Below are 19,172 nucleotides of genomic sequence, written 5' to 3'. Positions count from 1 at the left end.
ATTAGTCTCTCTCTGGTCATATTTGACACATGACACTACAGATTCCAGCATTCTTATTTTTGGAGACTTTCTGAATTGACCATTATTTTTGCTGACTTTTTATAGCTGTTTTTGAGGGTAATATAAAGCCAAATCCTGACTCAAAAATGATCAAATGTAACCCTATTAACAATAGAAGGGTTAAAGGTTTTTTTCAGTATACTCGAGTCTAAGCTATAGGCCTATATGCCAAACAATGGCCCCTTTGTCTCCATTCAGGGTTCTATTTGTTCATATTTACAATACTACAATACTTATTTGTATTTGTAAAATTCACATTTAACTGCTAATGTGTTGTTTTAATTGCACCCAAAAATTACTGATTAGAACCTACAGTGCAAATTATCCAAAAGAGTGGTTATATTGTATGTTTTTGACTGTTCTATGTGGATTTCTATGTTGGCTTTAATGTTTTATTTTATTTTATTTATTCTATGATAAGTGTTTATATGGAGATCAAAAAAAGAAAGGCTTTATGTTCCAGTATCAAGCTGGGGGACAGACAAAAGAAAAGTCTGCCCAATGCTGCCATATATGGTAGTTATCCTATTAGAGGAACTACGGTAATCAGAGAGCGGTACTTTTCAGCGGGACTGCACTCATTCAGCTGCTCAAACTTGGCCATCCTGATCACGTGATCACTATACGCTATCCATGCGCGCTTCGGGTGCTGTAGCCTACTACAGGTGCGCTGTAAGCAAATCAGAGAGGGAGACTGGCGCAAACGGATTACTGGGTGTTGTTTTTGAGAAAAGACACATTATTGTTTCTGTATCAAAGCCAGCTGGATTTTGAAAGGAGTCTACAACGTTCTCCAGTCGAGTCTGCTGCAGGAAGAGGACGGTTTTTCCACCACTTGGCAACAAGACGCGGTTGAACGTGTGGAGCAGCACATTGTGCATCATTACATGTAAGTGACTTTTCTCTTGACGACTAAATCAAACTTAGTTTGCTCATTTACATAACACTAGCCATAGGTATTTGTGAAAAAGAAAGTTGCAGATTCTTCCAATTTAAGCTAACTGATAAGTTCTCTGGTTAGGACATCAAAATGTCTTACACATGTACTGTTTGTAAATTCAGAACTATGTCAATTCCTGCGTTCATTCGGCATGTTAAAATTCACAGAAATCTTGCAAACATTCAATTTCAGTGTGGCTATGCAGAGTGCCCTACAGCCTTTACAACAGTAGTTGCACTTCAAAAGCACATGTACAGATTCCATATGCTCACAGTTAAACCAAACACAAGGACATGCTTTAGCATGCAAATTTGAGGGATGTAGCTTTGTGTCAGAACGTGTAGCAACCTTATGGGAGCATCTCCAGTTGCATATTGAAAGTGGAGCAAAAGTGCCTTGCCCCTATGATAACTGTCCCAATACCTTTTCTGTCCATTCATCTTTCACCTCACACATCAGTCTGAAACATAAAAAACGAACTTGTACCTCTATCCCAGCATTCTGGACATAAGTAAACAGTGGCCGTTTCTCCTGTCTTGGAAGTTCTTACTTTCCCACTTCACCACCCTGACTGGTGTTGACCTGTACACCAGACTGAAGGAAGACTTGGATAAAAAGGGGAAGAGGTAAGTTATCACTATTGGTCTTCAATAACCGTTATTGTAAATGGTTCTTTTTTATTGTGAACACTTGGCTATAGCAGTATTTCAACCAACTCACAATTTAGTTTTTTTTTATTTCATTTCAAAAGTTTGTCAATGACATTAAGGATCTTCTATGCAATATAGGCGAGTCCACTGTGAAACAGTGAAAGTGCTCTGCAGTGTTTTCACATCATCTTTTGGTGTCGCCTCAGTTCTCTCTGAACCACAACAGAGGTTATACCAAAAAGATACCAGGTACTACCTACTACTTTTGCCCAGTGTAAAACCAAAAAGGCCAGTCAGTTTAAGCTGGAAAGCACTATAACTGTTTACTGTGTAGGTATTCTTTCTGTAATAATTGCGTGAAGTGCTTTTCTGTGCTTTTGTTAATCTAAATTCTAATACTCATTGGTGACAACAACTCCTGCCGATGCAGAGGAACAGTTGGTCCTTCCCAGCACCCCAAGGCTCATTGCATTAGGTAAAACTGTCATTCAAAAAAAGCAGATTTGGAGATGAATAAAACTAAGCGGACATGCACAAAAAATATAGTCAGGTAACTCAGCTTTACAAATAAATACAGTTTCAGATGTCATAATAAAAAAAAAGATCATTTAGGCCCCTTAAGTTGTTTGGGTGGTATTTGTCATTGTATATTGTGCACATGATGTATGTGACATTTGTCCTCTGGATTTACCCTATCAAGACTAGTGAGGAAGTGTCATTACTGCAGTGCCTGGGGAGCACTGGGGAGGGCCGGGGGTGAGCCGGTGACCTTCTGATTACCAGACAGCCTCCTACCCACTCAGCCACTGCCGCACTGGGGACAGGTGAAGAGGGTCTGCAGAGTCAGACATCACTTACTTGCAATTGAATTGTTGTTTTATGTTTGATTATTGCAGGAGACACTGTGTGGTCTGCTAACAAATGGATGCTGTCCATAGAGGGCCGAGTTGTAATCCCAGGAATCCCTGATGAAATCCCGGATTTCACAACTGCCTTGGCTGTATTATTCACCAGTTTCTACGTATTCAATATTGAATATCAGGTGGAAGCAGTCACAACACTGGAATTTGTCCAGAGGTATTGCCAATAACATTCTAACTTAACTTTGAAATATTTGAAAAAACCCAGAACACTTCATAGTGGTGAAAGAATATTAATTTGTATTCCAAGATAAAAACACAGAATAGGATCACAAAAGGATTTATACGTACAATTCAGGGCAATACAAGTCTTATGATCAAAACTGAAATCGGAATCTAAGCCATTTCTATGTTTAAAAGTTAGGAGGCACCTTGACAAAAAATACTCTTGAAGTTCATATCAGGTTGATCCTAACCCTGAACTAAATATTTTCCATATAATTATCAAATGAGTTTTATCTTTCTTTAAACTTCTTGATCTGTCCTGAGAGTACTCCTGTTGAACTGATGCGCTCATGAAACTGGCCAAGAGATATATTAACTTATATTTTCATGTCTATTAGGTTCCTTGCCAGGATCAATCCGGATTCCAGCAAGTGCACAGCCAAGGTCCAGACAAGCAGGAAAACTGGCAGAACTGTAAAGCGAAAGACCTCTGATATGAGTCCACGTGTCATTTCCTTCATGAATGCCTTCTCTGCATTTGACTGGCAAAACAACTAGATTAAGGTGAGGTTCTGATAAACCTCATCATATCCATGAAGATGGGTTTGGTTTTTATACGTTTTGAGATCTTAGTCTAAATAATGTTTAACTACTTTCTACTTAAGAAATAGTCAGCACTAATTCCCTTTATTAACCCTCTGGTATCCTTTCAAAAAAGTTACACATTTACCCTTAAGGACATGTCCTCTCAAAACAACTGCTCTAAAAATATATAAGATAAATATTTTGATGCATTATGAGTTATTTTTGTAGTTTCAGTTTTTCAGTTTTACTCACACTTATACCCTTAGTGGACATCAGCTGACAGAAAAGCATTAACTACAGTGTGCTGTAGCATTGCAGATAGTAATCATTGCCAGTTTGTCCACTCGAGAGGACAGGCAAGAAGGATGGATGGAGGGAAGGAAAGAAGAAGGGAAGGAGGGAGGAAAGAAAATAAATTAAAACACATTTCCCCCTGGGTCTCAGGAGGTTAATAACCTGAAAATAACTTTTCAGGAGGGTTGCTAGTTTCGTCCAGTCATATTCGGCTTCAGTTTTATAGTGTTCCACTTTAAAGTTTGTCAGCTCATTTCTTTATGGCATCACTTTCAGTTTCACTACATCAAATTGGTATCCTGTCCTAGAGCTGGAGAGACAGGGATACCCCTGTTACTAAACAAATTCAGTAATTCTGATTGCTATCAGAATATAGAGCTATTTAACACTTAAAGGGGACCTATTATGCTCCTTTTCCACAAATTAAAATAGTTCTTGTTCTTACCCCAAAGATCAAACATCACAGAACGTCCTCTCAAAACAGCCCTGTGCAAAACAGTTTGTTTCAGTGCCCATCCCTTTAAATGCAAATGAGCCACTGCCTCGTGTTGCGTTACCATGATGATGGCTACTGCTAGTAGTACTGATTTGGCCAAAATGCAGTAGTATGCAGTATGCAAACAAAAGCTAAATCTGCAGCATGTGAAAAATTCCCAGATGTCATACTGATTCGTAAAATATCTCCAGTATGCATCTGAGCAGTCCACATTGTGTACTGCAATGCAATGCGCTCATGCCCTAGTCTCTCCCTAACCAGAGGAGTTAAGTAACTTTGCCATTTACCGTAACCATGTTATATAACTTAATGAAATAAGATTTCATGCACACTGATCGGTTCATTGTAAAACATTTATTTATTGATGTAAATGTGTTGATTTGTGTGCGTAGGCTACAGAGCCCCTCAGCGCTGCTCCTCTCCTCATTCTCACAGCTTCACTTTTCATTCAAACTAATGCGGCTGCCACAATTGTTAGATTGTCCAATTTTGCTGATGTATGGCATTTTTAAACATACAGTACCAGTCAAAAGTTTGCTGAGACCTTCCCATTCACTTGAATGAGAAAGTGTCCAAACTTTCGACTGGTACTATATATGGCATGGTGGTTATGTTTGTAATTAATTGGTTATGAAATTAAGAACAGTTATTACTCTCTTATGATCACAGCACTGTGAGTCAAGGTTTTTTAAGGAAATACTGCTGTAAAGCTGCAGTACAGCATTGCTTTAGGCATAACTGATCTACTACTTGCACAAATATGGGTTGTTCATACACTTCTTATTTACTATAATAGTTTACTTTTCAGGAATCTGCTACTGATGTTGCTGTGGAATAGCACTGTGGACCTGATGACTGGATAATGGAATCACTGAGATCCTAAGAGGTTAGCACCTTATTGCTGCACCTCCCCCACAACCTCAATGTTTAGATTTGGTGAGTGGACTTTGCTTCAGGGGGATTTAATTGTGTACTACCATTTTTCATTGTGTTGTTTGTATTCAATGTGTTAACAACATGTTCCATGCAAGAATAGTGTGATAGTGATTATCAGGTTTTGTTGACGTTAATGCCACTGATTTTATGGATATTAATATCCATTGTTTTATGGTTAGTAAGATTTTAAATGTGTAGAAAGTGTTGTAGCTGCTTGTCAGAAAACTGTACATGGAATGTGATTTGAAAGAGAAAATTCATTGCGTATTATGTTTGTGATAGCCATGGTATGCTTAGCAATTAAGCAGTATTGTGTTTATAGATTGACTTTTTATACTTGTAACTCTTTCCCCACAACCTTAATGTTTAGATTTGGTGAATGGACTTCGCTCCAGGGGGATTTAATTGTGTACTGCCATTTTTCACTTGGTTATTTGTATTCAATGTGTTTACAGCATGTTCTATGCAAGAAAATTGATCATATGTTTTGTTGATGTGTTATTGCCACTATTTATGGATATTAATATCCAATGTTTTATGGTTACTAATAAAAATGTATATTTTGGTGTCCCTATAATTGTTGAAACTTAAAAATACAATTTTAAATGCAGTAAAATTTTATTGACAGCAGAATACTGGTAATCAGTAAATTACACCATAACATGAATCATACAGGATTATAGAAGTGTGGTTACAGTTAAAATATTAATATTGTAACTTAAAAATACAGTAGTAGTATTTTTTTATATAGTTAAAACTTTTAAAACACTTTAACCAAAATACATGAAATGACTGTGTTTTATTTTACAGTTAAAACACTAATGATGTAATCACAAATGCAGTGCAGTACAGTTACAACAATACTGCTGTAAAATAAATTCCAGTAAAATACTGAGAATATATACTGTGTTTTAGTTCACAATTACGATAATAGTACTGTTACATAAAATACAGTACAGTACACAATTACTGTATTTCATAGTAAAGTTACAATAATAGTACTGTAATAAAAACAAAAGTACATAATAATTACCGTCTTATATTTTACAGTTACAAAAGTACTACTGTAACATAAAATACAGTAAAGTACAGTTCATAATTACTGTTTTATTTTACAGTTAAAACAATAGTACTGTAATATAAACCACGGTACATAATATTTACTGTGTTTTATTTTACAGTTAAAACAATAGTACTGTAATATAAACCACAGTACATAATATTTACTGTGTTTTATTTTACAGTTAAAACAATAGTACTGTAATATAAACCACAGTACATCATATTTACTGTGTTTTGGTTTACAGTTATGGAAATACTACTGTAACATAAAATACAGTAAATTATAATTATTGTGTTTAATTCTACAGTGACAATACTTTAGTTTTTTTTACAATAACTTACTTGTCAATTACTGCCAGTTAATAACTGTGGATTTCACAGTAGGTTTGTTACAGTGCACTGTAGCTTCATTTCATCTACTGCGGAACAAACAGAAACAAATAAATCTGTTCCTCTTGTTTGGTCCTTCAGGCTCTGGAGGTCGAGAAGCTCTTCACTCACGTTCATGTCATTGTCCACTCCTCTCAAAAAAATCAGTAACTGAGCGGTGTCAGATGCGTCAATGCTTTCATCGCAGGCTAACAAAAAAAAGTCAAATTCCGCTCCTTTTGCTTCTAACTGTCTCTTAATATCTGATGAAACTTCTTCAATTCTCCGTACCACAGTGTTATGAGCCAGGCAAACATTGGCAAACTCTTGCTTCTTCTCTGGACAAATTTTCTCAACCATTTTCATTACACATTCTTTAATAAATTCACCCTCAGTGAAAGGTTTACAGTGTTTGGCAATCAGCGTTGCCACCTCGTAGCTTGCCTTTGTGGCATTTTCATTTGACTCACGGGCTCTTGTGAAAAAGCTGCTGTGCCGTTAAAACAGCTTCCCGTTGCTTCAATTTTTCACGGTGTTCCTCCCCAGTTAGCTTGTCATAGTTAGCATGTTTCTCTGGTAGTGACTCTTGATATTATATTCCTTGAAAACAGCCACAGTCTCTTGGCAAATTAGGCAGACAGTTGTTTCATATTTCAGTGAAAAAAAATACAACAATTTCAACTTGTCCTGGAAACGTTGGCCCTCTTTGTCAACTTTCCTTTTTTTAGCTGCAGTCGCCATGTCAGAAATGGGCTGGCCTGAAATGATCTCACAAGGCCAGGGGTCACAGCGGACCTATGAGGCGGCCATCTTCTGGTGAAATGTAGAATAGCTGTTTTGTACACATGTATTTCATTCTGTGGTCAGCAGTGCTGGTGGGCCGCATATTATTGATTTGAAAATTTAAACACGGCCGCATTTGGCCCCGGCCGGACTTTGGACATGCCTGCCCTATAGAAATTGGCCTTTCTATTGGGCTCCCATATCGGTCGGTCACTAATATGCATAACATAATTATCTATATTTGAACTTGGTTGTTACAACCAATTTTCAAGCATTGCCTGCTAGCTAGTTAGCTAGCGCTACTTTGCCAGCTGTGAAGGTAACATAAAAGTACGGTAATGAATTGCTAGCAACTTCTATACTGATGATGTTGGGTAACTAACAAGCAAGATTTACGTATTATCAAGGGGTTTAATTTATTTTGGCTTTTATCTGCTGAACCTGACCATGTCAGCCATAATTAGTTGGTTATGTGTGTGATATAAGACTTATTCTAGCTAGAATTAAGGGGGCATTTATGATAAATATTTAATTTAATGTTTCATTGAATTTTGTGTGACATACTAACTTTTCATTATGTGATGTGTTGTTTGCTGCACTTAATTTTTTGAACTGTTCCGTGTTCAATTTAACATGGTTACTCCCTTTCATATAGGCTACTGCGCTTCAATTTTAAGCGGCTGCTGGTGGTCACGACGGCTGATGATGGTTGCGGTGGCTGCTGCTAATTTTGTCCTTCTCCTGATTTTTTTTTTTTTTCCCAATTTGGTTCATCATGGTTGCAGTGTCATGAATCACCTGCCCCTGGTACTTACTTACTTGCTTACTTACATACTGTCTGTCATTGCTTACTAAAAAATACTTTGAAAATCTTCATTTGCATCAGCCATCCTTACATTGGTGTCTCAATAACTGTAACAGAAGACAAGTGTCTTGTTATAATAGTTAGAGCTAACATTACTCTTACTTTGTGTACTAACCCATAGCCACAGAGAAAAATCTTAATAGCTCTGCACTTACTTATAGACCCAAGCATACAAGCGTAAATTAGTTTTCATTCTGTAATAATTTGGATAATATGTGTATGGCTTAATCTGAAATATTCTAGTAATAATTTTAGTATTAACATGATCATGTTTAATGTTGTGGTCCTGGGGTGGCCACTTTCATCAGAAGAAGTGAGCTAGCCGCTAGGTGAATGCTGAACGGAGTTATAAGCCAAATCACAGGAATCAATAATACAGTCCAGTTGTGCTGAAATGAAAATCGTGAGACGTCCATCATCAAATGAATGATATGGAAAAGAAAAGTTAAACATGAACTCTAAGCTTTTCCCTCCAAAAATGTAAATCTTATGTAATACACAGCTTTTCATTGTCACCCTGCCTCTCAAAATGCGGAACTGACATTAACAAAAATGTAATAACAGTATAATGCAATAACAACTGAAAAAGTACATGGGTGTGTGGTTTTTCAAATGTTAACCCTTCGATAGCGCAATCACTGCTGCCTGTCCCAGAGAAGAACATAACAGCCAGCCTGTGTTTTGGAAATATTGGGGCTTACATGAACCACGTGACTAACCCCAGCAGCAACATCAAAGAGTGTCACAACTCTTTCTCTCTTTGGCACCGAAACAATCCAAGCCTAGAGGGTTGTCTGCGTATTTTCCAGCAACAAGTCCAGATTTATAAACAAAAAAGGAAACTGATATAACTCGTCAAATCTGAAGAATTTCACCAATAATGGTGGGGAAAACCACACATCACACATGATCCCACTGTACTTCACAGGAAAATCTTAAAAAAACAACAACAACAAAAAAACCTAGTAGTTTCTGTAAAATATTTTTTTTTCTACAGAAGTTTTCAGTGAATTACTTTTATGTATGATGCATGTATGTTTTATGTATGATATCCTTAATTACCCTTTTCTTTAGACTACTGCTAATGTCTGTCAGTCTACAGTTATTGTTAGTTATTGAAAATGGTGATGAACCTGTAAGAAAAACACCCAAAACCCCCAAACATTTTATACAAAATTACAGTGGAATGTTAACTAATACAATACCAATAACCCTAACCCTAACCCCTAACCCTAACCCTAACCCCTAAAAAAAATTTAAATTACCCCCAATATCTCCAAATCTGCAGGCATTTTATTGTTTTTTGTTTTTGTTTTTGTTTTTTTTTTAAAGCAAAAATCTGTAAGAATACAGAACATTATGTCTCAGGAAAGTGATTTTCTCACTATGTGCCCTTTTTCCCCCCACCAGCTGTGGACACTTCTCTAAAACATGTCCATCTCCACAGAACAAACAACTCCTGTCCACAGGTAAGTTTTCCTTTGATCCTCCAATGTTCTTTTCTGCAACTGTCACAGTTGTGGCAAAGATATTTCCTTTTATCCTTGAATGAGGCTGTGTCTTGGACCTCCTACTATTTTGGTTCTTTGCATCTTTGATGTCTCCAAATAGTGGCTCTGTTACAATTTTTACCTGCCTTTCCAGGAAATTCACCATGTCTTTAAAAAGGTAGCTCTTTGTTTTTCTTCTGAGATCACAGGCCATCGTTCTCCATTTATCTCTCAGACGGTAAGGCATTTTGATGACGATGATGGCTTGCATATTAGCGGGCATGTCAAGCTCATGCATGTAGCTGACATCCTCCATGGCGCTGCAACATCCTCTTATAAACAGAGTGTTTACTTGTAGAGCCTTTGTGTCATCTGATTTTATTGATCACCATGATAGAGCCTTCTCCATGTAAGCTGTAACAATTGTATGCTCATATCCAAAATGCTCCTTAAGTAAAGATTTAGCTTTCCTGAATCCTCTGTCAGGTTGACAATGTAAGGAAACAGTGGATCGATTTTGTCAAAAGGAGCTACTGTGGAGAGTTAAAAAGCACCACCAGCACCCGCCTCTGCAGTGTTCACTTATTTATATATAGTTAACTACAGCGACCAGGTAAAGCCTGAGTATCTGAAGAGTTTGTTGACGCTGGTCAATGGGGCCGAACCGACCCTCTCCGTCCCGGCCTGCATCTTCCCGTCATGCTCTCATCTCCGCCGCCGGCATTATGTGCCCGCCTGCGACCGTCCCGCAGACAACAGGTTCTCCCATCCCCGCCACCGGCCAGACTTTAGATTCTCTGCGCTGACCCGAACCGGGCCGCGTGCCGGGTCGGGCCGACATTTCCCGGGTTGGGTCGGCAATTGATCAAGCATGTGTGTGTGTGTGTGTGTGTGTGTGTGTGTGTGTGTGTGTGTGTGTGTGTGTTTGTAATAACTCAAAATAATGACGATACTTCCAGCTACAAAACGCGCATCTCTCTCCTCCCTCCACGTTATTTGTGCCGCTGCGTGGTTTTACACGTGAGTGAGTCTCCTCTTGCAGAAAACGTGACTTCTCGCGCACGTGACGTCACTCCCCGAGATGCAAGAAGAAAAGCTAAAATAAATATTTTTACTGAGGAAAATCACGAAAATAATAGTAACGCACAGTGATTTGAATAAGTAATTTTAATCTGATTAGTGGTTTGGAAATATTACCGCGTTAGATTACTCCTCACTGAAAAAAGTGGTCAGATTAGAGTAACGCCTCACCGGCATCACTGATTGTGTAGTGTAAGTGCAACACGGAGCTTGAGAACATCCGTTATAACAGCCCACGTATTGAAAAAATGTCGGGTTTAAATCGGGCTCAGGCTCATTATTACAGTTAAGGTACTGCAGTCAAGCCACCCTCCACTTCGAAATCCCCAGTCAACCTAGCCACCAGTTAATTTGCAGTGCCCGTATATAGACGATATTACGGTAATGCAGTGCCAGAACAGAATTCAAAATAAAAGCAGACACTTATGAAGGCAGTCTGCAATTTCACACAAATACAATCAATCAGCCAGTCTGATAAATGATGAATTATTCAAACGATTAGTTAATTACTTAATTGAGCATTTAAGATATTAATTCATTGATTATTTACTGAATTCATATTACCATCCTATTCTGATCACACTGAAGCCCCAGAAGATGGGGGCCATGACATTTCATCTGTGTGTATAATTAGTCCAACATAAAAATAAGCACAATAGCTGGAGTTTCTGATGAGGAATTTCAAAATAAAAGCCCCCTTGATAGTCAAATATTTTCAATATTTCCCTCAAATTCAGATCCACATTAAGAGGAAACTGACAGTTTCCACAGACTCATTTGACTTCAGACTGATAGAACTCAACCTCAGAGACTCACTCAGATAATTCCAGGAGGATCTGATGTGGATTTTCAAAATTAAAGCCCTCTAAAATGTGAATTTTGATATTTCCCTTTGATTTCAGATTTACTTTAAAAGAAAACTGTCTGTTTCCACAGACTCATTTCACTTCACATTGTAACCTGTGTGTAATTGCCAGATATGTTAAGTGCCAGGTGTGCTGGAAAAAGCACATACTTATATGCCATTTTATGATACTTTTATAGTCAATATAGGGTCCAAAACTGACATTTTTAGGCTTAGGTGTTGAAAGATTAAACAAAATAAAATTGAAACTCGTTTTGAACAATGTCTTTGTCATCTGCAAATTGATTTTGGGTAGGAGTGAAAAAAACCAATTTAAATTGTCAATCAGGATTTTGTGTGAAAAAATCGGAATTTTCTTTTTGGCCATAACGTCCAGCCCTATATATTTGTCCTCCCAGGTACATCTCTGGTCATTTATCTTGTGTAATATCTTAGTATTTTTGTTCTTTCTGTTGCAGGCAGACTTACTTTGTATGGCGACCCTCACTAATGTTTGGCCTCTCTTCTGCCCTTGCCTCAGGTACTCTAATCTGTCCTCCTCAAGCTGAGACTCAACGACAGACCACCCTGTTGTTCCTTGACACCTCCAAGTGTATCCTTCACTTAAGGTATGCAATTTTCTAAATAAAATAAATCCCACTGACCTTAAAGGTATAGTTACCTTAATCAAAGGCCCCAGTTATGGAAAAATGAATTGGAAATGCAAGCTGTGTAGCCTGACAACATCAAAACGATCAGACCTTTTGAAGCACAGTAGACTAATGCATGGGCATTTTGGTCGAGTCCATTCCATACCCTGTCTCTATGCGGATTGTCCTTGCACCCTCAGGACATGGGGTGCATTAAGGACACATTTGTCAAGGCATCATTCCCAACCGAGCCAGGCAACATCCTTTCGTTCACGTGCATAGTCTGTAACACATGCTCTTTTGACAATGAGAGACAGTATTTTATACATATTGGCAGCCATCTAAAAAAGTTTGAAACTATGCCTTGTGTTTTTGAGGGTTGTGATTTAAAGACCAACGTATATGCAACATTTCACAGCCATAAGAGTAGAAAACACAACCCACATGCATTGGAAGATTTCAAGACCACTGTTCTTCATCAACACCAAAACAAGCCGGATGAAGAAAATAACTTTGTTGAGGATGATAATGACTGTGGCTCTGTCTTTGAGGAGGAGGATGACTTGAAAAAAGTAATTACTAAGAGAGTGGGGTTGCTTCTCCTGAAAATGGAGAGCATTTTCAATGTCTCCAATACATGCATAGATGAAGTAGTAGAGGAACTTAATTTCCTCACTGCATCTGCATCTGGCCCTGTTATTAAAGAGATCATACTGAACACTTTAAGAAAAAATGGCTGTACTTTTGAAGACTCAGTGGTAGAAGAACTGGTCAAAAACGTTTGCCAGCTAAGCCCTGTCTGTGCAGCTTTACAAGTGGATGGGCCTTTAAGCAGTCAGTTCAGGAGAGCACAATTTAGAATGGAGCATTTCTCACCAACTGAACCAGTTGAGCACATACTTGACAGTACTGAGAATAAAACATTTCAGTATGTACCGATCCTCCCATTATTATCTCAACTTGTGGACAAAAGACACATTCAGAACACAATATTAAAGAACAAAAGGCCATCTGATGTCTCTTCTGAATACAGATCATTTCATGATGGATCTTTACTAAGAGAAAACAGCTTTTTGTGTGAAGGTGAACTTAAACTCCCGCTCATCCTTTACATCAATGACTTTGAAGTATGCAACCCGCTGGGAACATCCCGAAAGAAGCATAAAGTCACAGCTGTTTACTGGGTGTTTGCAGATATACCTGCCACATTGAGATCTACTCTGACATCCATTTACTTATCCATGTTGTGCAAGGCAAATGATGTGAAACAGTATGGCTACGCAAAAGTTTTAGACCCACTGCTCAAAGATTTGAAATCCTTTGAAGATAATGGTATTTTTGTTCCAAGTTTGGGCAAAGTGGTCAAGGGCACTGTACTTGCTGTAGTTGCTGACAATCTTGGCGCTCACTCAATAGCTGGGTTTGTTGAAAGCTTCTCAGCTTCACATTTCTGTCGCTTTTGCATTGGAGAACGGTCACAGATCCAGGAGCATGAAGTAGCAGAAGGACTGTTTCCTCTGCGGACTGAGTCCAACTATGCCATGCATGTCAAAGCAGCATTGTCTGATCTTGCAGAGGCTCATCACTGTGGTGTTAAAAGACAGTGTCCCATCTCAGACAGACTCAGTCACTTTCATGCTACATCAGGCTTTCCCCCTGATGCTTTGCATGATTTGCTTGAAGGGATTGTACCTGCAGAAATATCACTCTGTCTTGGTGTGTTAATCAGGAAGAAGTACATATCTCTTCAGGAGCTCAACCATTCCATCTGTTGTTTTCCTTACAAGTGGAGTGACAAAAAAAACTGTCCACAAACAATTGCCCCAAATTTCACATCACGAAAAAGTGTTGGGGGTAACGCACACGAAAACTGGTGCCTGTTGAGAATGATACCACTAATGATTGGTGACAAAGTCCCAGAAGATGAGCCCGCTTGGGAGGTTTTGATGACGCTAAAAGATGTAGTTGAGCTTGTCATGGCTCCTCTTCACACAGATGAGACAATAGGATACATGCAAAGTAAGATCTCAGAACACTGTTACAGATTTTTGGAAGTGTTCCCAGAGGAGACAGTGAGACCAAAACACCACTTTCATGAGCACTATCCTTGGCTCACAACTGTTTATGGGCCACCTGTACATTTCTGGACCATGCGGTTTGAAGCCAAACACCGGTTCTTTAAAAAGGTTGTGAGGCAGACTGGGTGTTTCAGAAACATTCTCAAGACAATGGCAAGAAAACACCAATCGATGATTGCATATCATACCCCTGATTGCAACAATCAAAGGCCACCACTGTCAGTGTCCCAGACGACTCAAGTGGCAGTCAATGTTCTAAAAGACAGCATTAAGGAGTCCTTTGCAAGGAAGTTCCCTGGGGAAGAATTTGTGAACATAACAAATAAAGCAACCATTTCAGGCACAGTCTATAATGTTGGAATGATGGTGCCCTTTGGATCAACAGGAGGCCTACCTGACTTTGGAGAAATCAAGCAAATAATCATTGTGCAGGAAACTCCTGTCTTTGTGCTGAAGTTGCTTAGTGGCTGGTACAATGAACACCTGAGGACCTTCAAAGTAGAGCCAACAGGAGAGACAGAAATCCTTAAACATTCTGAATTGAAAGAAACATACCCCTTAGCTGCATATAATACATCAGATGGACTTATGGTGTCCCTTAAACACTTCATTTGCACATCAGAGTAAGTGTAATGGGTTGATTATTTCTTCTTATCATATCATATGTGTGTGCACTTTTCAAGTACAGTTATTGAAAAAAAACCCAATTACTTCACAAAAAGCCACTGAGTTTTAAGATCTGCACAGACAAACAACTATTTTGCCAGGGATCCTGTCTTTTGTATTTATTATGTTCTTGTACACCTACCTTGATTCTACAGTTTCTATGGATGATGAGAATGTTATGATTTATGGTTGCTTTTATTACATAGAAAATACCTTTATCTCCCTCTTCTTAAATCAGTAATGACCATCAAAGTTTATTTATTAAAATTTCCACTATGTAAGTAAGTTCATCAACTTAATAACCTGTCTCAGTTTCTTTTCTTTCTCTGTCTCTACAGCTGAAGAAACACACCGCAAACAACAATGGCTGTCCAGTTTAGAGTTATTATAGAGGAACACAACATTCAAAAGTTGACACTTTCAACAGGAATTCCAAATACAGTGGAGGATCTTGTTTCCATAGTTTCTAAAACTTTCCAACTCTGTGGAGAAATTGCACTACTATACCAAGACAAAGACTTTGACAATCAGTTTTTCAGTGTCACCTCAACTGCTGACTTGCACGACAAGGCCACTCTTAAAGTGATACAAAAAGAGCCGGTGATCACCTTTGACCTACACCCAGTATCTGAATCAGAACCATCATCTACATTGAGTTCTCCGACTTCAGTGAACACCCATCCTTCAAGCAATACTGAAATGGACATCTCCCTTGCAGATGATGATGCGTCCTCACAGATGTCTGACTGCACATCATCAGGTTCCAAGGACACCATTATTCTCCCTGATTCATGTCGCTCTGCTGCATGGCCAGTGCCATTTCAAGTGCCTCAGTTTTCCCGCAACATAGAGCTAATCCTTGCAGAAGCAAACAAAGCATATCATGCCACTGGAAGACACTTCATGGATGCCAGTGTTAAATCAGCAATAATACACAGCCTATCCATCAAATCAGCAGATTCTTGCAGTGGCTGAAGCTCTGGTTGACAAGTTCCCGTGTCTTAAGGAGCCGGGATCGTTTGCTGGTTTATATGGCTGGCAACAACGCATAAAAAATAAGATGCACAATTATCGTGCCAAGCTAAAATTTCGAAAACATGCTTACCCGGAAGTCGAAGTCAACACATTGAAGAGGAAGCATCCGGCTGATGCAGTCCCATCAAAAAACGTAAACAAGCCCAAAAAAGCTGAGGTTAATTACCTCCCTCCACACCCTCCTGGCGAAAGCCAAGACTCACTAGAGAAGGAGAGGCTTGAATTACTCGATGAAGTGAAGAAGTAAACAATGCAAAGACAATCGCTGAAAAGATGAGTAAAACCTTCTCAAGCCGAAGATTGGAAGTGGTGACCCTCAGCCCCTCTGTGGGTGTGTTTAAAGAAAGGTGGCCAGCATTATTCAGTGAGGCTCAGGTGAGAATGTTTGATTATTTTTCCTTTCCACCAGGAAACATTCATGTGGTTACATTGAGATCTGGTCTGTCATTTCAAATTTACATTTTTCCCCTTTACTTACTCTCTAGATCAAGGCAGAATTCTGTCGTATAACGACAGTTTCCTTGGAGGAGAGATTTATGCAGAAGCTTGATGGGTACACAGCAGGTCTTTTGCAGCTTATGCGTGCTAAAGGAGGAGCTGCTGGTTCTTATCTTATTTTCTCTGCTCTCCCCTCTCCTTCTCAGCTCTACTCGGCTCTCTTCTAGTATCTCCTCTTTTCCCCTTCTCCTTTTGTCTTCTGTCCACTCACCTCTTCTCTCCTTTACTCTGCAAGATAAACTGAAAAGTATTGGAACATCATCTTCAATAACATATGTACATTAAAATGTGTATGCTTTTTCTTTCTTTCTTTTTAACATGTAGGAATGTGAGGACCATACAGACAAAACAATGAAGGTGATTGTGCAGCACAGTGTCATGGCTGAGGAGGATCCATCAGATGTGTCTATTGTGATTGAGGGAAACACTGTGATGGAAGAATGTGGAAGTCGAACGAAGGCATGTGTTCTGCTGATGGGACTGATATATGCCCTCAACCTCGAATATCCACAGCAGCTGAAGAACACGTTTGAAACATTTCAAAAACTTTTTTTGGAGCTTGACGCAGCGAAACTACAGAAGAAGGTCCACAGCCTCAAAAGTAAGCTCATGCAATAGACATTCCCCTTCTTGTTCCAAGAGGATCTGTACACAGAGTTGTGATGGAGTGTGATTTTAGTTTTCTTCACTGCTGCTCTCCTCCCTACCACACACACACACACACTGACACACACGCACACACACAAGTTGTATGTTGTGCAGCCTCAGCCCACTCCCTTGCTGCCTGATTTCCCCAGATTGACAGAGAAGGAACACCAATAGAAAGTGGCTGGCTTTGTCAATACCCTCAGTTTGTTTTAAATATGTTGGTGTTCACCTGTTCTATTCTCATCTAAATGTTTGATAGAGTATATGCACAGGAACATGGCAGACTTTATGTGTGGGCTTTTGACTTTTAAAATATAATATAAGTCACCTCTTGAAAGTGTTGTCTGTATTTGAGGCAGTTTAGTTATTTGTTGTTTTTTGTTGTATTGTATTGTGGTTGTTGTATAAATGCACTTGTACTGCAGATTTGGTGTTAAGTTGTAAAGCTAAAGAGGCACGAGTTTGGATACAAGAAAATCTTGTTGTTACTGGACATCCTTTGGAGATCTGCACTCCTGATACTTCTCCATTCATTTCCACTTCTCTTCTATCCTCTGATCTTGTCACTTTTTCTTTTTGATCAAGCTGGATGTGGGAAGATGCATTTGTCATCAAGAAACATGAAGTTGTTACTTCAGTGAGATTTGAAACATGTTTATACCTTGAAAAGCACTGTGAGGCTGTTTATTGCACTTTATTCTGTGTTTTTGATAATTGATTAAAAACATTGTGATGATCATCATGTGAATGTCATTTTTGGGTGGTGGAATGGTGTGAGTAATGGTTACTAACTGATAATAATTATTTTTGAATAGTAATTATTAGGGGTAAATTTTACCTTCTCTGAATAAGTAATTCTTAGTGACTCATATGAATTAATTTTGAATAGTAATTCTTAGATATATAGTACTTATAATACATAGGTAATACCTACTCAGCAATCAAGAGTTAATTTTACCCAATTTTAATGAGTAAGTAGTTGTTGAAATGTGAGGTAAATATAACCCAATTTATTTTAGTATTTCATAGCTTTTTATTTCAGTTATTTTCTACTGACACTGTGGAATTAAATCTACCCAAAAAAAGTAGATGGAAATTGTTACCTCAAATTTATTGGGTAAATTCTATACATTGCTTTTTACAGTGTGCCTAAAACAGGCTCCCAGCGCTCTAAATTGCTTGATTTGGCAATAAAAGACGTCTGAGTGAAATGAATGATGGAACAAGTGAAACCATGTTTCCACAGTATGATTATTTCAAATTCATACATTTTGAGCAAAATCTAAGCTGAGAAAGCATTTTTGGCTTGAATACAGCTTGATCTGCTCTAACTGCCTAAAACAAGCTCCCAGCGCTCTAAATCGCTTTATTTGGCAATAAAAGACGTCTGACTGAAATGAATGATGGAACAAGTGAAACCATGTTTCAAGACTATGTTTTGGTCAAATTCATACATGTTGAGCAAAATCTAAGCTGAGAAAGCATTTTTGTCTTGAATACAGCTTCATCTGCTCTAACTGCCTAAAACAGGCTCCCAGCGCTCTAAATCGCTTGATCTGGCAATAAAAGACATCAGACTGAAATGAATGATGGAACAAGTGAAACCATGTTTCCACAGTATGTTTAGGTCAAACTCATACATTTTGAGCAAAATCTAAACTGAGAAAGCATTTTTGGCTTGAATACAGCTTCATCTGCTCTAACTGCCTAAAACAGGCTCCCAGCGCTCTAAATCGCTTGATTTGGCAAGAAAGGACATCTGACTGAAATGAATGATGGAACAAGTGAAACCATGTTTCAAGACTATGTTTTGGTAAAATTCATACATTTTGAGCAAAATCTAAGCTGAGAAAGCATTTTTGGCTTGAATACAGATGAATCTGCTCTAACTCCCTAAAACAAGCTCCCAGCGCTCTAAATCGCTTGATTTGGCAAGAAAAGATGTCTTAATGAAAACTATGATGAAACGAGTGAAACCATGTTTCCACACTATGTTTAGGTCAAATTCATAAATTTTGAGCAAAATCTAAGCTGAGAATCCATTTTTGGCTTGAATAC

At 38.5% G+C, this 19,172-nt stretch overlaps 1 protein-coding gene across 12 annotated transcripts; it reads left to right on the top strand.

The window, feature by feature from the left end:
- The first annotated feature begins 416 nt into the window (after window positions 1-416).
- LOC119030471 lies at window positions 417-17,916 on the top strand. 12 transcript variants are annotated; one of them, XR_005078285.1, is made up of 7 exons: window positions 4,914-5,046; window positions 7,916-8,067; window positions 9,536-9,594; window positions 12,081-12,152; window positions 12,240-16,343; window positions 16,454-16,521; window positions 16,791-17,915. XR_005078285.1 is itself a non-coding variant. In XM_037118091.1 (6 exons), the coding sequence occupies exon 6, from the start codon at window positions 12,393-12,395 to the stop codon at window positions 14,892-14,894; it is 2,502 nt and encodes an 833-aa protein (XP_036973986.1). In that variant the 5' UTR covers window positions 4,914-5,046; window positions 7,916-8,067; window positions 9,536-9,594; window positions 9,770-9,853; window positions 12,081-12,152; window positions 12,240-12,392; the 3' UTR covers window positions 14,895-17,916. The 12 variants fall into 12 exon arrangements, 6 of the variants coding, with proteins under 6 accessions (XP_036973984.1, XP_036973987.1, XP_036973986.1 ...); XR_005078284.1 differs by having other exon boundaries at window positions 12,240-16,521; window positions 16,791-17,916; XR_005078283.1 differs by having other exon boundaries at window positions 12,240-16,571; window positions 16,791-17,916.
- The last annotated feature ends 1,256 nt before the right edge of the window (window positions 17,917-19,172 follow it).

Source organism: Acanthopagrus latus, chromosome 12 (assembly GCF_904848185.1).
Source record: "Acanthopagrus latus isolate v.2019 chromosome 12, fAcaLat1.1, whole genome shotgun sequence".
NCBI lineage: Eukaryota > Metazoa > Chordata > Actinopteri > Spariformes > Sparidae > Acanthopagrus > Acanthopagrus latus.
This window is presented reverse-complemented; position numbering and strand designations above follow the sequence as displayed.

Bases quoted from the DNA above. Each gene is read 5' to 3' on its own strand.
- LOC119030471 (XM_037118089.1), top strand. From the start codon at position 12,393: ATGGGGTGCATTAAGGACACATTTGTCAAGGCATCATTCCCAACCGAG.